This window comes from Aristolochia californica, unplaced genomic scaffold (genome assembly GCF_029961685.1).
Source record: "Aristolochia californica isolate CCGP_79_NKW_82.1479 unplaced genomic scaffold, dmAriCali1.0.hap1 SCAF_8, whole genome shotgun sequence".
Taxonomy (NCBI): domain Eukaryota; kingdom Viridiplantae; phylum Streptophyta; class Magnoliopsida; order Piperales; family Aristolochiaceae; genus Aristolochia; species Aristolochia californica.
In genome coordinates, this window is record NW_027182279.1 from 6,293,887 (window position 1) to 6,314,625 (window position 20,739).

Consider the following 20,739-nt stretch of genomic DNA (forward strand, 5'->3'; position numbering starts at 1 on the left):
GAAACTCCATGTTGTGAACATAGTTCATTTACCCTCAACTAGTGGCAACTGTTTGGGTGCAAAAATTGATGAATCTTGGTTATGGCATAAGAGACTAGGACTTATTGGAATAGAATCCTCGAATAAACTAGAAAAGAAAAACCTAGTGAGACGACTACTAGATCAAAAAATATTAAGAGATACACCATGTGATCTTTCCCAATTTGGAAAGTAACAAAAAAATTCTTTCAAATCAAAGATTATAGTTTCAACTTCTCGACCTCTTCAACCAATCAACAATGACTTAGTTGGACCTACTCAAACCATAACCCAAAATGGAAAGTGTGTCACCTTAGTGGTGGTATATGACTACTCTAGGTTCACATGGATAGATTTCCTAGCTCATAATTCTGGCAATTGAAAAACTATGTGAAAAAGTTCAAAAGGAGCAAGGCTATAACATTGTCAAAATTAGGAGTGACAATGGAGGAGGATTTGAAATTTCACTCTTCAAGGAATATTCCACAAATCATGGTATAGACCATACATTCTCAATCCCAAAAGTTATTGGTCTTTTTTTTTGGAAACTCCTCTGGTCATCTTTTCTACTAAATGCTCAATCAATCCATATTAGGATAAATAATTGGAAACAATGGATTTCTAGAACTTTACTGGAGTTTTTATTTGCGGCAATTATCTCTCTTGGAAAATAATATTCTTGTTGATTTTTTTTGGCATTCTTGATCCTTGCTGCAATCTCATATTTCTTCCATTGACGGGAGTTTATCTTCGGTCGAAAAGTTTCCTTCCCTCGCTGCTGCTTCTTTGGGATCTCTAGTTCAGTTGCTGCTAGTTTCTGAAATTCATCTCTTCACTAACGTTTTCCTTCTCTGGATCGTCTCTTTTCTGGCATTGGATCGGATTGGTCTTCCTAGAGTTTCGTTACTGCGTAGTTGTCCATTCCGAGTTCCCACTGACTGGTTATTGAGCTGGTTCTAATCCTACTCTGTTCAAAAAGCGCTGCGGGGAAGACAAAGACACTGTTCAGCTCGTTTAATCTACCAAGTGACCATATTGGTGAACGTCTATGTAATTTATCGAGTCAACCTCACTATGACTTGGCTATATTAGACTAATACCTGACTCGGTTTGATTGGGTCGCTTGCCTCAGTTTGACTCAGTCCATTGGCTCTGGCCTGATTATTATCTTGAATTTTTTGGCAGCTTATTACTCGGTTCCTTATTCAAGGATAGACTCTCTGCAGATTATTTTATGTGTCCTTATTAAGGACTTTCATTATTTGATACGTATTATTTGGGCATTAGCCCATATCCACTATTGCTTTTGTGTTTCTTTGATTGGGACATTATTATGGAAGGACTCCTCGGTTGCTAATTGTTGTCAACATTGGTTATTCTAATGAATAAAATAATGTATATGGTGGCCCCATCATATTATTTTCCATGATTCCCCATTACTTTCTTATTAATTATTAAAATCACTTCTAAGCAATGCTATAGACCCACTACATAAAAAGTATAGGAGTGTGCCCATCATCTAGTGTGTGTCAAGTCTATTATTCAACCAAGAGCTGTTTTTTGGGCAATCCTTAGAAAGGGAGTAGTCTCTTTGTTGTTCCCTATAGTTGGGCTACTTTTTTGCCTTTGAAATTGAGTGAAGAGTATTTTAGACTATGAGCATTTTGACTGGAGCATGGAGCTTTGTCAAATGGCTAGAAATCAGTTTTCTTCTCTCACTATTATATTATGTAAGCTTGGTCTCTTGGTAAAGAACAAAGAGATCACCAGTTTGATCAGGAGTGTTGGAAGATATGATGTAATTTAGATGAACTACCATTTTATATGGAAAAATCTTATCCACCATTTGCAGCAGGCTGGGTGTTTATGATATTTTCTCACCCCCAACTAAAGGGGGAGTGTTAGAGGATGGGCTCAAGCACACACAACCAAGGGGAAGACCCATACATCCAAGAGAGGTGGCATGATGGTAAATAAGAAGTAAATTCATAAAGATGATAATGATGTAATTAGTTTAAGTTTCTTGTCTCTTCTTAACTTTTCTAGGGTGAAGGGCATAATTATAATATTGTACCTTTATCATTTATAAATAGAGCTTCAGAGGGAGCATTTGGACACAAGTCCATAACCTCATTCTTCCTCATGTTTTCTCTCCAACATGCCTTCTCTCCTTTTATCCATGAACTAATCTATGGAGTCCTAAAAATCAACAAACTCCTCAACAAAATGGTGTTGTTGAGAGAAGAAATAGAACCTTAATTGAGATCACTAGAGTTATGTTAAATGCATACAGCATGCCACATAAATTTTGGGTCGAAGCAACAAATACTACTTGCTATATCATAAACTGAATACCTATAAGGCCCCTTCTCAACAAAACTCCTTATGAGTTATATATGGGCACACTTCCCAATGTTACCTACTTTACAACTTTAGATGTAAAGTGTTCATATTTGTTGATTTTCAGGACTCCATGGATTTAGCTCATGGAGAAAAAGATAAAGACACTCATTGGGAGAAAACATGAGGAAGAAGAGGTTATGGACTTGATGATTCTAATGTTATGGACTCAATAACACTGAGTCATCTACTTTATTTTATTATTTATGTTGCTTTTAATTTTGAATTTTATTGATTTGTAATAAGATTTAAAGGTAGGGGTAGAATTGGGTTTTATAACCCTAACCTATGTTGATGTTAATTACCCTATTTAAAGGGTAAGGATGGAGAAATAAAGCAATTTCAGAATTAGCATAAACTAGGTTCCTTCTAGGCTCCCTATTCTAGGGTTCTTGGCGTGAACTCTCTTGGAGGTTTGCTGCATCCATTGGGGAGTCTTTGAAGAGATCTTGGAAGGAAAAGGAAGAGGAATTACCTTTCTCTTCCGAGCTGCAAGAGAAGATCATCTCTTTCACGAAAATTCCAGAAAGGGAGAAGGGTTGGCGTGAGCTAACCAGGAAGGAGGACAAATTCTGGTTGTTGAATTGGAGTTGACGTCAAGAGGTAATTCTTAATCTTGTTCCAAGTATTGAAGAATAGAATTCTGTTTCTTTTTACGTAAGGTACCAGTATTGCATGGTAGAGGAAACCCTACCTTGACATGCTGGATTCATCTATACCTCGCTGAGTTACTAGATCCATGGCTAGGGACCATAACAACTTGGTATCAGAGCAGGGTAACCCGGCAGAGAGAAGCACCAACAAATACTTTGAATTGCTTGAAAGAAAATTTGATACAGTCCTAGAGAGGTTCTCCAAAATTGATATCGATTTGGAGACTTTGAAGGGAAAGATGGATAGCATGGAGACTTGTCTGACTACTGGCAAGAAATTTGCTGCATTGGAGGAGAAGTTCATTCTCAGTTTGGAAAGTTTGAAAGGAAGGATGGATAGCATGGAGACTGGTCTGAGCACTAGCAAGAACCCAATTCTGGGGGACCATTCGCAGATCAGAGGGGGAGATGAGTTTACTAGACACACGAGTTTCTTGGGTCAACAAGGACCCTTCATTCCAGGGCGACACCTCAACCAAGGGGGAGGCATTGTACCTCTCATTCGAGATCAGAGAGGAGGGGACCATTCGTATAACAGAGGGGGAGATGAATTTCCTAGGCACACGAGTTTCTCGGGACAACAAGGACCCCTCATTTCGGGGGGACACTTCTACCAGGGGGGAGGCACTGTTCCGAGGTATACTAAAATGGAATTCCCTACTTATAATGGGTCAGAAGACCCTTTGATATGGCCGTATTGATGCGAAAAAATTTTAGCCATCAGCGAGTCCCGACCTATGACCGAGTCAACGTGGCTGTTTTTCACTTACTAGGGGAAGCACAACTTTGGTACCAGCTAATTGAGGTTGATAGCGATGTGGTAGATTGGGATGAATTTAAGCGACTGTGCTCTCTTCGTTTTGGTCCTCCAGCTTACAACAACCCTCTGGGAGATTTGGTTTTGTTATGCCAAACTGGGGCCGTGGAGCAATATAAAAAACTGTTCCAGGAAAAATTGGCACGAGCCAGTAGTATGGTACAAGTGGATCAACAAGTTGCGCTGTTTACAGCAGGACTGACTGAGGCGTTAAAGCTTGAGGTGGAGTTCTATGCACCTGTTGACTTATCCAGCGCTATGAATATAGCTTGTGCTTTAGAACTGTGACAGAAGGCACAACGCAGACTATAGGCAAGGGGAGCGCATTCCTCCGAGAAACAACCCGGGTATTACTTTGATAGGGGATCCGAGATCTAGTCATCCTACACCTCCTTATATAAAAAAATTGACAAGTGCTGAAATGGCGGAACGGCAGGCTAAAAATTTGTGTTACAACTGTGATGAACCATATCGGGTTGGGCATCAGTGCAAAAGATTGTTTTTGATCGATAAGGTTGAAGATGAGGATATCGAGGTGACAGAGGATATGATAGAGGAAGAACCACCGGACATCTCCCTGCATGCCATTACTGGGCAGCAATCGACCACAATAACGCAGCATGGGAGCAGCTCGACAACTTTCACCAGGTCTACCTAGCTTCCAAGCTTGAGGACAAGCTTGATCTCCAAGGGGGGGCAGATGTTATGGACTCAATAACACTGAGTCATCTACTTTACTTTTATTATTTATGTTGCTTTTAATTTCAAATTTTATTGATTTGTAATAAGACTTAAAGGTAGGGGTAGAATTGGGTCTTATAACCCTAACCTATGTTGATGTTAATTACCCTATTTAAAGGGTAAGGATGGAGAAATAAAGCAAGTTCGGAATTATCATAAACTGGGGTAATTTAGGTTCCTTCTAGGCTCCCTATTCAAGGTTTCTTGGCATGAACTCTCTTAGGGTTTGCTGCATCCATTGGGGAGTCTTTGAGGAGATCTTGGAAGGAAAAGGAAGAGGAATTACCTTTCTCTTCTGAGCTGCAAGAGAAGATCATCTCTTTCAAGAAAATTTCAGAAAGGGAGAAGGGTTGGCGTGAGCTAACCAGGAAGGAGGACGAATTCTAGTTGCTCGATTGGTGTTGATGTCAAGAGGTAATTCTTAAACTTGTTCCAAGTATTGAAGATTAGAATTCTGTTTCTTTTTACGTAAGGTACCAGTATTGCATGGTAGAGGAAACCCTACCTTGACGTGAGTCATAAGAAAGGAGGTTCCACGTTGAGGCATCAAGGAGCTCCATTGATTCTCTGGTTTCATCCATAATTAGGAAAAGGAAACTCCTTTTCAAGGGAAATGAATTCAGCAAAGAGAACAGGTTTTTCTTGGATCATTACAATCAGTCAAACCCTCTTAACGTGTTGGATTCATCTATACCTCGCTGAGTTACTAGATCCATGGCTAGGGACCATAACATCTAACCCTTCCCCTGAAGTTCAACTTATAGATTAATCAAACTATATTATTACAATAATACCCCTGAACTTAGGGTATAGGGTTTAGGGTTTTAACCCTGGAACTTTAACCTAATTCCATCAACGTCGTCTCTATGAGATGACTATTTATTTACCATCCTACCATTATTGTATGGGCCCATGGGCCTTCTCATTGATCTATGGGTCATGAACCCGTTTTCCACATCTCTTGGATGTATGGGCCTTCCTTGGTCTTATGGGCTTTTACCCATCTTCTAAAACACTTGGACTTGTGAGCCTTCGTTGGATGTGTGGGCTTGGACCCATCTTCCAATACTCCCACTCAAGCTGGGTGTGAGAGAACATCATGAACTCCCAACTTGCTACAAATGATGTATAAAATCTTTTTGTATAAAATGGTAGTCCTCCAAATCTTCCAACACTCCCCCTCATGCTGGTGTTCTCTTCCATGATGCCCAACTAGCCAATTTAGGGGGATATAACATTGATGTAATAATAAGCTCATCCATCATGGTGTCCCAATCCGGGCACTGACTCTCACTGGTAGATATTTTTGACAAGGTATCAAGTTCCTCCGCCACGGTGTCCCAACTGTTGATATTTTTAAGTTCCTTCGTCATGGGGTTTTAAGTTCCTCCATCATGGTGTCCCAACCGTTGATATATTTGATGGGGTATTAAGTTGCTTCGTCATGGTGTCCCAACTGTTGATATTTTTTATGAGGTATTAAGTTCCTCTGTCATGGTTTCTCAACCATTGATATTATTTACAGGGTATTAAGTTCCTCCGTCTTGGTGTCCCAACCGTTGATATTTTTTATGGGGTATAATAAATGATGGTATGAGAAAGGATATTGAGGCCACCTCTCCTTCAATAATAATATCTCATTCAAAAATATATAATAGTTACAACTGAATATAACTCGGCCATCGAGTCACGCAAAGTCAAATGGTAGACCAATATAGCCGAGTCATAACATAAATATATATAAACCTTGGACACGTATATCAAGGCAGAGAATAAGTGGCCTGAGTCAAGATGACCCGAGTCGAGTTGACCTAGTCCGAGTTGAGCCGAGTTGGTCTGAGTTAACACGGTAGAACATAAGAGAGCAACGCTTGGGTTGCTGGGTTAACTCGGCTAGGTCCGGTTGGACCGGAAGAGACGCGGGCTCATGCTGATTAATTGAGGTTTCCCAACTTAGGAAACATGAAATCGGTAGTCATCTTTTTCCTCGGGCAATTGGCATCCCAACAAAGCGGGACAACAATGCAGCCGGGAAATCAGCAGCTTCTGAAACAAATCACTGGTAGCTCAAAATGAGATAAATTGAAAATTTTCTGAAACCAGTTGTTTATGCGGCAGAGACATTTTGGAATGATCAACAGTGTCGTGATGGAATGGAATCCCATCAATTCAGCAGCTGGCCAAAATATTTTCGTCTTGCCAGCGGAGAAGCAATTCATCCTGAGAAGAAAGATACGATTTTTTACAAACCAAGAGTGCGTCTTTGGACGGCAGCAGCGGAAACTTTTTGACAGCAGCAGAGGTGCTGGATAATAGGCTGTATTCAGAGCAAGTTACAGAAACAATTATCTTCTCTTTCTTGGATTATCAGAGACCAGAGACAGCAACCCAGCCGATTATTTCTAGAAGATAATAAATCATGAGTATTTGCCGAAGTTTCGGCGGGGGAAATAATACAGTGAACTGAAGATCTTCGTCAGACTAGAAATAATCTAGCAAACAGAGTCAGCCAACAAAAAGATACCAACCAGCCAGCAATAATCTTTCAGTAATGCAAAACCTGTAGAAGATAGCCAGCGTTGATTCAGACAGTTTGGCAAAGTAATTACTTCTAGAGATTAATTTGGACAGTTCTCTGAGACGTTCAAATGGCAAAGTTCGTCCTCCACCAGAACCAGAGTCGTCGTTCTTTGGTGACGTATATGGTGTATCTTTTACTGTTCTAGTCGGAGGTTCTCCATGCAACCAAAAACTCTCGACGGAGAAAAACTCCCGCTCGTCGATCGAGATCAATAATGACCAAAAATGCACGCCGGCGTTTCTTCATGACAGTGGAAACGCATGATACTCTGAGACGGGTCAATCTGTTGCAATACCCTCGGATGGAGACCCAAACTCACCGAATTACTGTTGACTGCTTGGAAGGAAGACAAAGCTTTCAAACATATATGGACTCCTTTAATTCAGCTTAATATGAAGAGATCCAAATAGCAACGGAAAGTTTTTTGGATGCTGGTTGATTGCTGGAGCAAAGATACCAGATCACCAAGCCGACAAAATCATAGTAGAGTCATGCTTGGAGTCTTAGGCTGGATGCACGGAGTAGCAGGCTAAACCAGTTGTAACAAAATCACAGGGTGCCATGGTAACGATGAATAATTCTCAGTAGCGAATGAAGGTAACTTATCAAAATAATGTCTCAATCATAAACTCGACACGAAGGATGGAGATGCAGGATAGCATCGACACGAAGCTCGTTGCCCATTTTGGAGACCTTGACAATATCGAGCAAAGTTGGCAAAAAATTCAGAATAAAAATTGAACCTTTACTTGAAAACTCAAAGATTATAGTCAGGGGAAAAAATAACGAGAAAGAAAAAAAATTATAATACTAAAAATAAACCATAACTACGAGTCCTGAATATTAATGCTCTGATACCATGTTGATTTTCCACGAATTTATCTCATGAAGAAAAAGAGAAAGACACCTAATGGGAGAAAATAGGAGGAAGAAGAGGTTATGGACTTGATGATCCTAACTATTGAATTTAGGATCATTTTTCCAATATTCCAAGCAAGGTAAGAGAGAAAGAAAAAGGAAAAAAAAGGAAGAAGGCTCTCGGGTAGAGAGAAGAAGAGAAGATGAACAAGGTGTGCACCAAGCAAAGAGAGAGAGATTTACTCAAGAGAGAATTGTAGAACTTATTAATTCCGAATTACAACTCTATTTATAGTAGAGGAACTGCTACAGTCCTTATACAATTAACCTTTAAATCTCCTAAATACATTCCAACTCTAACTCTCTAAGATAAATCTATCATGAAAGGATAACACAATCTAATAGAGTTCTAATATAATTTGAATTATAACTCTTCTTCAAGAACGTGGAGATAAGGGAGGAGGCCAGCTCATGACTTTATCCTTGTGGATCCCACATGATCTTCCATCTTATATTGATAAGATTCCAATTCGTGGTATCTTTGTGGGCCCCACTTGATCTTCAAGTCTTCTAACTCATTTTAGTTTGTGCTTCTTATCTTCTTAACTCATACTAGCTTGGGTGAGGACTCTTCTTGGCATCCCACATCCTCATGGTGGGTCCCACCAGCTCGTGCACCATGGTGGGTCCCACATTGCAACACTCCCCCACAAGCTGGGGGTGAGAAAATATCGTAGATGCCCAACTTGCTGCAGATGGTAGACATAATCTTGTGAGTACCCGGCTTGGTCAAAATATCTGCAATTGTGATGATATATTTTTTAGAGATAAAAGACCCACTTGAAACTTTTCTCTTATAAAATGGTAGTCCACTTTAATATGCTTTGTTCTTTCATGGAAAACAGGATTCAAAGTAATGTGTATTCCTGCTTGATTATCACAATGTAGATTCATTGGATCTTCTTTGTAGAATCCCAATTCATTAAGAAAAGATCTTATCCATAGGAGTTCACTAACAGTGTGTGCCATGGCTCTGTATTCTGCTTCTACACTAGACCGTGTTACTACATTTTGCTTCTTGCTTCTCCATGTAACCAAATTCCCTCCAACCATTGTACAAAATCCCAAAGTAGACTTCCTGTCATCTGGTGATCCGGCCCTGTCTGCATCTGAGAACTCATGAATGCTGCCGGGTCGGATGAGCCAATAACTCGAACGGGTTCGGTCAGTTTTTTGAGCAAGAATCACAACGTTACCTTACCTTCACCATGATACGGACTCCAAGTTCTTATGGCAGAGCACGAGGAGTTTCCAACTTCAAGCCCTCTTCCTGGAGCTCCTTTCAGACATCATAATATCCTTTCAAGTGCTTGCCAATGACTAAGTTGTGGTTTGTACATGTATTGACTCGCCACACTTATTGCATATGATAAATCTGGCATTGTTACATACAGGTAAATAAGTCTTTCCACTAGTCTATGATATTTTTCAATATCTATATCTTCTCCAGTACCTGCACATAATTTTGTATTTGAGTCCATAGGAGTGTCTGTTGGTTTGTATCCCAACATTCCTGTCTCCTTCAATAGATCAAGGGCATACTTCCTTTGGGATAGCACAATCCCATGTCTAGATTGTAATACTCCAATACCTAGAAAATATTTGAGTAGTCCAAGATCCTTTGTCTTGAATTCAACACATATTTTTTCTTTTGTTTCCTGGATGCCCTCGGAATCACTACCAGTTAAAATAATATCATCAACATATACTGCCAGAATTACCTTGCATGTAGGTATGTTTTTAATAAAAACTGAGTGATCTCCAGAGCATCTGTTAAATCCTACCCATATGAGGGCTTGACTAAATTTCTCAAACCAAGCATGAGGGGACTGTTTTAGACCATACATAGATTTTTTAGTTGACATACTGACTCATCCTCAACAACATACCCAAGTGGTTGTTGCATATAAACTTCTTTGATGTCCCCATTCAAAAAGGCATTTTTCACATCAAGTTGATATACCTGCCAGGAAGAGTTAGTTGTCAAAGATAATAACACATGTACCGAGTTCATTTTTGCCACTGGAGAGAAGGTTTTCTCATAATCAATTCCATAACATTGTGTATAGCCCTTAGCCATGAGGCGAGCCTTCGGCCGAGCCACAGACCCATCCGGATTGTGTTTCACAGTAAACTGTTAAGCACCTAGCCAATACTATCCAAAAGATCGGCCTGTTAGGAGCGGAAAACATAGGTACTTAACCCAGGACTCTAACAGTACCCCGCCCTTCCCCGAACCGACGACCGCGGAGGCTACCACAATAGAGCAACCGGAGCCGGGTCGATCCCGGGTCAGTCCAGGCGCGAGACCACCCGCATCCGCCTTGGGAGCGCCGGGATTCGAAGTTGGGACGCAGGGCTAGCTCTGATACCAAATGTTAAACACCTAGCCAATACTACCCAAAAGACCGACCTGTTAGGAGCGGAAGACATAGGTACTTAACCCAGGACCCTAACATAAACACCCATTTTCACCCGACGAGTTTCTTATCTGATGGAAGTGGGACTAGAGTCCGATTTTCATAAAGTGTCTGCATTTCTTCATCCATTTCTACCTTCTACCTTGAATGTTTGAGAGCAACTGATAGGATTGTGGTACAGATATGGAAGAAATAGCAGAGAGAAATTGACAACATGCATGGGACAGACGATGATGAGACACAAAATTTGATATGGGATGAGATGTAGAGGGTGCATGATCTGGGTTCTTTTATTTGTGCGATAGGACGAGTATCATATTGTGGGCCAAAAACAACTGTAGAAGATGGACTTACCTCGATGGGATCTATAAACTCAGCAGGTGTGATATCAGCCAGTGTTTCTGGGGGCTGAGAAGTTTCTGTAGCACGGGGCACAACTGGTCTAGGAGAACCTGTTATTGAAGATAAACTCGGAGGAGCATTGTCAGAATAGTATGGTGAGTCTTCAAAAAATGTGACATCCCTAGACACAAGTAAACGCTGAAGAGTGAGATTATAACAAACATAGCGGTTTTGTGTACGAGAGTATCCTATAAAGATACACTTGATAGATTTAGGATCAAGTTTATTGTGTTTTGGGGAGGAAATATGGACAAAACATTGACACAAGAAGATTTTCAAGGGCAGTGAAAACAGATCATCATTTGGTAATAGTATAGAGTAAGGAGATTTATTACCAAGAATGGAAGATGGTAGACGATTTATAAGAAAGCATGCGGTAAGGATTGCATGAGGCCAATAAAAATATGGAATTTTCATGGCATATAATAAACCTCGAGCTACCTCAAGAATATGACGACTTTTTCGTTCGACTACAGGATTTTGTTGAGGAGTGTAGGCACATGATGTTTGATGGATAATGCCATTATCTTGACAAAAAGAGTCAAGTTCTTTGGAAATGTATTCTTTGGCATTATCAGACCGAAGTATTTTTATGTTCTAACCAAACTGAGTGAGTACCATAGCATGAAAGGACTTAAAAATCAATGGTATCTCATAACGCTCCTTAAATAGAAACAACCAAGTGGTACGAGTGAAGTCATCAATAAATGTAAAATACCTGACTTGAGAAATATTTGAGACGCTTAAGGGTCCCCATACATTGGTATGAATTAATGAAAACGGAGTAATACTTTTGACTTCTGGATGAGGTGAGTATGTACTCCTTTGATATTTACTCAGTTGACAAACTTCACAATTAAACTCGGACCTGACTTTAAGAGTAGGAAACATATAATGAAGAGATTGTGAAGATGGATGTCCCAACCGGTTGTGCCATAGCCTTGTCTCATTTTCATTGGTAGAAACAATATTTTTTTTTTGGCACATCCAGGTAGTATAGCCCCCCTTATTCAATGACTCCACCAATCACCTGCTTTGTTATAAGATTCTGAAATACACACGAAGTGGGTGAGAAGGTGATAGAGCAATTAAAATACTTTGTCAGTTGACTAACAGATAAAAGATTCAAAGGGAAGGTAGGGACAAATAGAATATTAGTGAGTGGAAGTGATGGTGTAACGGAAGTGGATCCTTTCCCTTGAACCTTGGTTTGAGAACCGTTAGCTATGGTAACAAACTTATGTGAAAGACACGGAGATACAAAATGTAATAAATTTTTATTACCTATAAGATGCTTGGAAGCTCCTGAGTCAATTATCCAGGATGAAGATGAGGCAGATAGCATATTTGAAGCAGTGGTGGCAACGGTATTTAATGAGGAATTTAGAGAAGAACCCATCATTTTCTGAAACAACTCATATTCTTCATTAGTAAAATTTTTCTTTTCAGTTGATTTTATAGGCTGATCCTCCTTTGTATCACCTACCAAGGCTTGATTAGCCTTTGTCAAGTATGAGTTGTCATTGGCATTTCTCCATAGTGACCATTTTTTCCATAGTAACTCCTTTTCATGTAATAGCATGTATCGATAGTATGGCCATATCCCCACAATGAGTGCATTCTTTCCACAATTTTTCCATGCTTTTGATTAGCCAACTAACCAAAATGGTATCATTTTTTAACCATTTGTTATAAAAAATGTCTTCTTGATCAATAGGTGGTCCACGATTGGTGAGATGGCCATGTAGGTCCTTTGTGATAAGAAACCTCTTAACCGATGTGGACAAACTCATAAAATTTGATGCCCTTCGTAAGGGTATTGTGGTAATTCTGAGTATACCTCCTTTGCTACTGACATTTTCTTTAGCCATAATAGGCAGTTCAACGAAAATAATTCTCCAAAAAATTCTAATAAAAATATCCAAGTAGTATTCTTCAAACAACTTGGTGCATGGAGAAATTTTGCATTGGCATTAAACAATTATTATTCTGATTTTTTTTCTGAGTAAATAACCACTCATAATAGACTCAATATCAATCTTCTATATCAAGGGAATCTTGTTCCCACCAATTTTTTTTTCAACAATTTGATCATGGGCTGGTCTCGGTTAATAGAAATTCCAAACCGACAAAACTGCTTTGATAATTGTAGAATTTAGGATTTCATGAAAGGAACTTCAGATCAACAAGAAAGAAGAAGAAGAAGAAGAAGAGAGAAGGAGAAGAGAAGAAGAAGAACGAGGAAGGAGAGAGTTTGGATTAAGGGAGAAGAGGGTTGCGTCAAAAAGAAAAATGAGGGTTGGACGAATTTGTGGAAAGAGAGGAGAGTGTTTCAATGCCCTACCTCTTAGCCAATGCTTTTATTTATAGTTATACAATGCCCTTAGGGCTACAACTTGATAAAACAAAAGACATAAAAGGAACACATATTTACACTTCTATGCCATCTTTACGGAAAGTACAATATTTTACACATATGCCACTCCTTTGACGTGTGGGCTTCTTATCTTGAGCTCGTGGGCTTGAGCCCATCTTCCAACATTCCCCCTCAAGTTGGAGAAAAGACATCATAAATACCCAGCTTGCCACATATAAACGATAGGATTTTAGATGTAACGAGTTTAGTGAGAATATCAGCTACTTGCTCTTGAGATGACACATGTTTGAGAGAGATTATTCCTGCTTAAAACTTCTCCTATATAAAATGACAATCCACCTCAATATGTTTAGTTCTTTCATGAAAAACTGGATTTGAAGTGATATGAATGGCTGCTTGATTATCACAATGCAGATTCATGGACCCCTTTTTATAAAAACCTAGTTTGGTAAGAAGGGTCCTAACCCATAAAAGTTCACTAACGGTATGGGCCATAGCTCTGTATTCTGCTTCGGTGCTAGATCTTGCAACTACATGTTGCTTCTTAATTTTCCATGTAACCAAGTTTCCCCCAACCAGAGTACAATATCCTGATGTAGATTTTCTATCAACAGGAGATCCAGCCCAATCTGCATTTGAGAAACCTTCTATGTTGAAGTTCCCATGTTTTTTATACAGCAATCCTCTTCCTGGAGCTCCTTTTAGATAATGTAATATTCTCTCTAAAGCCTACCAGTGGGTAATTTGTGGTTTGTGCATGAATTGACTCACCACACTTGCAACATATGATATGTCTGGCCTAGTTACCGTGAGATAAATCAGTTTTCTCACGAGTCCTTGATATATGGGCCTTGAGCCCGTCTTCTATATCTCTTGGATGTATGGGTTTTCCTTTGTCTTATGGGCTTGAGCCCATCTTCTAACACACTTGGACTTGTGGGCCTTCCTTGGTCGTGTGGGCTTGGGCCCATCTTCCAAAAAGATTGAAAGAACCAAAGAAAAAATTAGGGAAGTTTGAATGAAGGGCTGATATGGGAATTTTCTTGGGCTATTCAACTGATGACAAAGCATATAGAGTTTATAACAAGACATCTATGAGAGTCGAAGAGTTGGTACATATTCAGTTTAACGAATCCGATTTATCAAATCTAACCCAAACTCCAATTTCTAATGACAGTGCGAACCCCTTTTATTCAACCTTGAGAACTCAACGTCAAGACCAAAATCTTGAAGAGAACCCCAATGACCCGAATAACCAAGAAGAGCCACTTATGGAGCCAAAGTTTTATAGGTTCAAGGCTAATTATCCATTGGAATTGTTGAATTTATGGAAAAGAGAAATACTTCAAAGACTTCATTAACTTATTGTAATTAGAATACATGAACTTGTATTTATAATAGAGGAAGGTAGTAGAGTCCCAATTACACCCAAACTCTAATACTTAAAGATAAGTCTTATCATAATTAAATAACCCACAATAAATAGAAGATTAACCTGACTAAAACTCCTTTAAATTGAAACTCTTCTATGGCATGTGATAATGATAAGGATGTCAGCTCATGGCTATCTTTGTGGGTCCCACTTGATCTTCTTATTGGCTTACGCCCATCTTACACTACTCTTAGGTATGTGGGTCTTCCTTGGTCGTGAGAGCTTGAGCCCTATCTTCCAACACTCCTCCTCAAGCTAGGGTTGAGAGAATAGCATGAACTCCAAGCTTGCGGCAAATGATGTATAAAATCTTTTTTTTTTGTATAATGTGGCACATCTCCCGACACTCCCCCGTTATTTACGTTTCTATTCTATTTCTGGTTCATAATCGGCGACCGTGATGATATCTCTGTCTCTGAAGCTGCTCTCCTACTCTATTCAATGTCAAGGTAGAAACTTCTCTAGTTCTATTTCTCGTGTAGAGACATAAAAAGATGGCTGATAATCGTCAGAAGTCCTTTGGAGGTTGCTCCTATTATCGAAAAGTTTATTTCTGACAGATCTATCTGCCTCATCTGTTGTAATCCGATTTTCGAGTTGCTACTGCCACCTGTCTTTGGAAAATTATTTTGCTTTGCTGTCATGAAGGTTGACATCCGATGACACTCTATTTATTTTAGAAGGTCCTGATTGCTATCAAGCCGAGGTTTCTTCATCAAAATCATATCTTTTGAGGCACTGTTTTTGACTCGTTGGTCACTCTGTTCGGCGGACTTGCTCATAGCCATTGCTACCGTTACAACAAGCTATTGTCTTACAATATTTTGTGTTGGAAGGCAGGGCCCAAGCCCACACGACCAAGGAAAACCCACATATCAAAGTGTATTAGAAGATGGGCCCAAACCCATAAGACCATGGAAGACCCATGGATCCAAGAGATATAGAAGATTGGCTCAAGGCCCACAAATCAAGGAGAAGGCCCATAGGCCCATATATATTGATGGTAAGATAGTAAATAAAGGGTCATCTCACAGAGATGGAATTGATGTAATTAAGCTAAAGTTCCAGGGTTAAAATCCTAACCCTAAACCCTAAGTTCAGGGGTATTATTATAATATTGTAGTTTCATAAATCTATAAATAGAGCTTCAGGGGGAGGGTAAGGAATAATCAATTCCATAACCCTTCTTCCTCCAGTTTTCTCCCAATGGGTTTCTTTCCCTTTTTTTTTCATGAACTAAATCCATGGAGTCCTGAAAATCAACATGATATCAGAGCTTTGATTTTCAGGACTCCAACTAAGGTTTTTCAGGTTTCATTCTCTTCCGTTTAGAATTAGAAATTTTTTCTCTCTTTTATTTGTTAGTCTCGTGCACTAGTTTTTTTGCTTTCATCTTTTTGATTAAATCATCATCCACCATGCCTGTTCCTCTCTCTCGCCTTCCCCTTTGACGACATATTCTCTCCAATAGTGACCGACCTTTGCAACCCATCCCTGTAGTCAAGTTCTTCGTCTTCCTCACCTTCGACTTCCTCCTCATCTTCAGTATCATATTCACTAGATTGTTCGGTCTCCATATCTTCGATATAAGAATCACTGTCATCGCTATCCTGGTTAACGGCTTTATCTGATCCAAAGTAAAACCCAGTAAAGGAAGGTATCGTTTCCAGTACCGTATGGTGCCGAGGATTTTGCAGTGATTGCTGGTATAATCATTGCAGGGAGAGCAGAAGCTTATGCACTCTGAGTCCTGGCAGTTTGGCATTTGATGATCTTGGCAGTACTTTGAGGCGTCCTTGTCGAGCACAAAGTCGTCCTTTGCTGTTGCCAAGGCAAGCATGACCATCAAGAAGGTGGCGACGATTGCGACGTAAACTTTACCCATATTGTTGGCTTCTTCTTTAATTTTTTCTCTTTCGTTTTCTGAGTTGCCGAGAAGCCGTGAGTTGCCGTTTCTGGAACTTGAGAAGCCGGTAGAAGTCGTGAGAAAGCGACAACGTTTCTGCTGCTCGACTCCTCATTTTTTTTCCGTTGGTCTCTGTTTGGCCATGGGGAAAAACGACCCGCCGCTGCTGGAGAAGACGAAGAGGGTTGGTAACTTTCCTTCCAAGTTTTCGTTGAGCTCCTTTGGGCCTTTGTGGGAAAGTTTCCTCCCGCCGAGAGCTGTGGGAAACTTTCGTTCCGCTGAAGATGCCCGAGGAAGAAGACGGACTATTGCCAAATAATTTTCTTTCCTAAGTTGGAACAGTTGATTAAATCCAGCTATTTTGGCGCAAACCGGACTCGCCCGAGTCAAGCCAGCACCGAGTTAACCCAACCAACCACTCTTCAGTTCTAGACTGAGTCAACTTAGACCAACTCGGTCCGGTCAACTCAGACCAGGTCAACCTGACTCGGGCCACTTAATTTCTGCCTCAGTAAACATGCCCAAGATTTCAGTGCAACTCGATAATTTTTTTTTTCTGGCTGGATTATTATTTTTGAAGAATTGACAGATTATTCTTTGGTCAGCATATTATTTGGTCTACATATGTGCATTAGACTGTTTCATGGGTTATTTTACAAGGATTATTTTGGGTTGTGTTAAGTGGGCCAAAGCCAAGCCCATTTAAGCTGTTGATATTATGTCTATTTTGATGAGACATTATTATTGAAGAAGAAATAACCTTTTACCATTATTTATTGTCAACCCTATCAAAAATATTAAAAAAAAATTTGTTGGGAGTTCATGACAGAGGAAATTATTGTTATATTTATTGTCAACCCCGTAAAAAATATCAAATTTATTTGTAGTTGGGAGTCCATGACGGCGGAACTTCATCCACATAAAAAATATCAAATTTATTTATGGTTGGGAGTCCATAACAGAGGAACTTCATCCCTGTCAAAAATATCAAAATTTTTGTGGTTGGAAGACCATGACGGAGGAACTTCATCCCCGTAAAAAATATCACATTTTTGTGATTGGAAGTCCATGACGGAGGAACTTATTGTTATATTTATGTTACTTCCCCCCATTAATATCATATATTACTTTACACTTGAGAGTCGTTGTCATATGGAGGGACGCGGTGGTGGAGGTAGACACTTCAAAGCAATGTCTTAGCAGCTAGGAGTGATTTACTCTCACTAATATTATACCAGCTGGCCCTCATGAACGAGAACACTAGTGTGAGGGGGGAGTGTTGGAAGATGAAGGCATATTATACAAAGACAGATTTTATATATCATTTGCAGCAAGCTGGGAGTTCATGTTGTTCTCTCACCCCCAACTTGAGGGGGAGTGTTGGAAGACAGGGCCCAAGCCCACACGACCAGGAAGGCCCACATATCAAAGGGTATTAGAAGATGGGCACAAGCCCATAAGACCAAGGAAGACCCATGGATCCAAGATATATAGAAGACGGGCTCAAGGCCCACAAATCAAGGAGAATGCCCATAGGCCCATATACATTATTGGCAGGATGACAAATAAAGGGTCATCTCATAGAGATGGTATTGATGTAATTAAGCTAAAGTTTCAGGGTTAAAACCCTAAACCCTAAGTTCAGGGGTATTATTGTAATATTATAGTTTCATAAATCTATAAATAGAGCTTCAAGGGGAGGGTAAGGAATAATCAATTCCATAACCCTTCTTCCTCCAGTTTTCTCCCAATGAGTTTCTTTCTCTTTTTCTTCATGAGCTAAATTCATAGAGTCTTAAAAATCTACATTTTGCCAGTGATGGACAACGACCTGGTGCTCATTCCTATCGTAGCGTGGAGAGACGGAAAAGCTCGCTGTTGTTCTTATAAAATTCTGGAAGCGGGAAGTCGTTTATGTTGTCCAGCGCTGTTCGGGGAAGATGATACCATTGCCGAAGAAGAAGAAGAAGACCATTGCAATTAAATTTCTCTGGTCTCCCTCTCTGTTCGGTGCCATGAGGAAGACAAAGCGGCATGACACCGTGAGGAAGAAAACCTTGTTGCCTGATTAATTTTTTATGCTTGCCTTCGGAGATAGCATTTTTGTTCTTCCGAGCTGTTGCTGTCTCTCTGTTTGGCCGACCGCGGGGAGGAAGATGGAAGCTCTGTTCGGCTGTCGGAGGATGACGAAGGCTCTGTTGATAAAATTTTCTTAAGTTAGGAAAAATTAAACCAACTGGTTCAGCGCCTGTTCCAGCCCAACCCGGACCGATATGGGTCAACCCCACAACCCAACAACCCAACAACCCGAGGCTGTCCTCCTAGCTACTGTTAAGCAGCACCAGTAGACCAAGTCAACCTAGACTAACTCGGACTGAGTCAACTCAAGTCCGGGTCAATCTGATTCACGCCACTTATTTTTTGCCTCGGTATATGTGTTTGGACCAAGGCGTATACATATTTCTACAGCGACTCGTATAATGGTCTATTATTTGACTCAGTGCGACTTAGTAAAATTTCACTCTGGCTAGATTATTATTTTGAAGAATTGATAGATTATTCCTTAGTCAGCATATTATTTGGTACATATATGTGCATTAGATTATTTCATGGGTCAATTTTACAAGGATTATTTTAGTTTGTGTTATATGGGACCAAGCACATTACAGTTGTTGCTATTATGTCTCATTGGATGAGACATTATTATTGAAGAAGACGTGGCCTCAATATATATTACATCATTGTGACGGAGGAACTTATTACTACATCCACTTGATTTTCTTATGGGCTTCAACCATCATACACCACTCTTAGGTATGTGGGTCTTCCTTGGTTATGTAGGCTTGGGCCCTATCTTCCAACAAGAATAAATCATTGGTGACCCTCAAAGAAAAATCGCAACTAGAAGAGAACCTCATGAAACTATGACAAATAGTGCCTTCATTTCTCAAATAGAGCCCAATATCTTTGCATAAGCTAAAAATTATGTCTTTTGGATCATGGCAATGCAAGAAGAATTGAATCAATTTGAAATAAACAAAGTTTGGACTCTAGTCATTGGAACTAATGGGTTTTTAGGAAAAAACATAATGAGGAAAACCAAGTTGGGTTAGTTGCCAAAGGATAAAACCAAGAAGAAGGTATTGATTTCGAAGAAACATATGCGCATGTGGTAAGACTAGAGACAATTCGAATCTTTTTAGCCTATGTTGGTCACATGAAGTTCAAATGATAATAAATGAATGTAAATAGTGCATTCCTAAATGGGTACATTTACGAAGAAGTGTATGATGAACAACCCAAAAGGTTTTGAAGATTTGAGCACGCTTGACCATGTATACAAACTACATAAAGCTTTATATGGGTTAAAGCAAGCTCCTAGAGCGGGGTATGAAAGACTTAAGTGAATTCTTAGAGAAAAATGGTTATAAGAGTGGTTGCATAGATAAGATTCTATTTACTAAGAACCATGATTAAAATTTGATTATCGTTCAAGTTTATGGGGATGATATCATATTTGGTTCTATAGACTCCTCTCAATGTCAAGACTTTGCTAGTGTAACGAAGAATGAATTTGAAATGTGTTGAATGGGTGAACTCACATTCTTCCTTGGACTTCGAGTAATGCAAACCAAAAATGAAACTTTTTAAAATCATTCCAAATACACTAAAGGATTGCTTAATAGATTCAACAATGAATATCTTAAGTCAATCAGCATACCCATGAGTTCGTCCTTGAAATTTGACTCGAACAACTCCGATGGCCATAGATAAAAACCTCTATAAAAGCATGATACGATCCCTACTTTCCTTTTCAGCCAATGGATCGGATACTATGTTATCGTTATCCACTTGGAACATTGAAGTTAGGTCTTAGGTACTCACACTCTTAAGCCATTGATTTAATAGGTTACTCTGATGCAGATTTTCCCAGTTGCAAAATCGACAGAGAGGGTATGAGTGGCAGTTGCCAATTACTAGGAAATATGCATGTCTCTTGTTTTTTCAAGAAACAACACTCGATTTCGCTATCCACCATCGAAGCTGAATACATTGCATGTGGAAGTTATTGTA

General features: G+C 39.7%; 1 protein-coding gene across 1 annotated transcript; it reads left to right on the top strand.

The window, feature by feature from the left end:
* The first annotated feature begins 3,759 nt into the window (after positions 1-3,759).
* On the top strand, positions 3,760-4,176 carry LOC137938222 (uncharacterized). The gene has a single exon (XM_068783214.1). The coding sequence runs from the start codon at positions 3,760-3,762 to the stop codon at positions 4,174-4,176; it is 417 nt and encodes a 138-aa protein (XP_068639315.1).
* The last annotated feature ends 16,563 nt before the right edge of the window (positions 4,177-20,739 follow it).

Excerpts from the sequence above, each read along its gene's own strand:
- LOC137938222 (XM_068783214.1), top strand. The coding sequence starts at position 3,760 with ATGGCCGTATTGATGCGAAAAAATTTTAGCCATCAGCGAGTCCCGACC.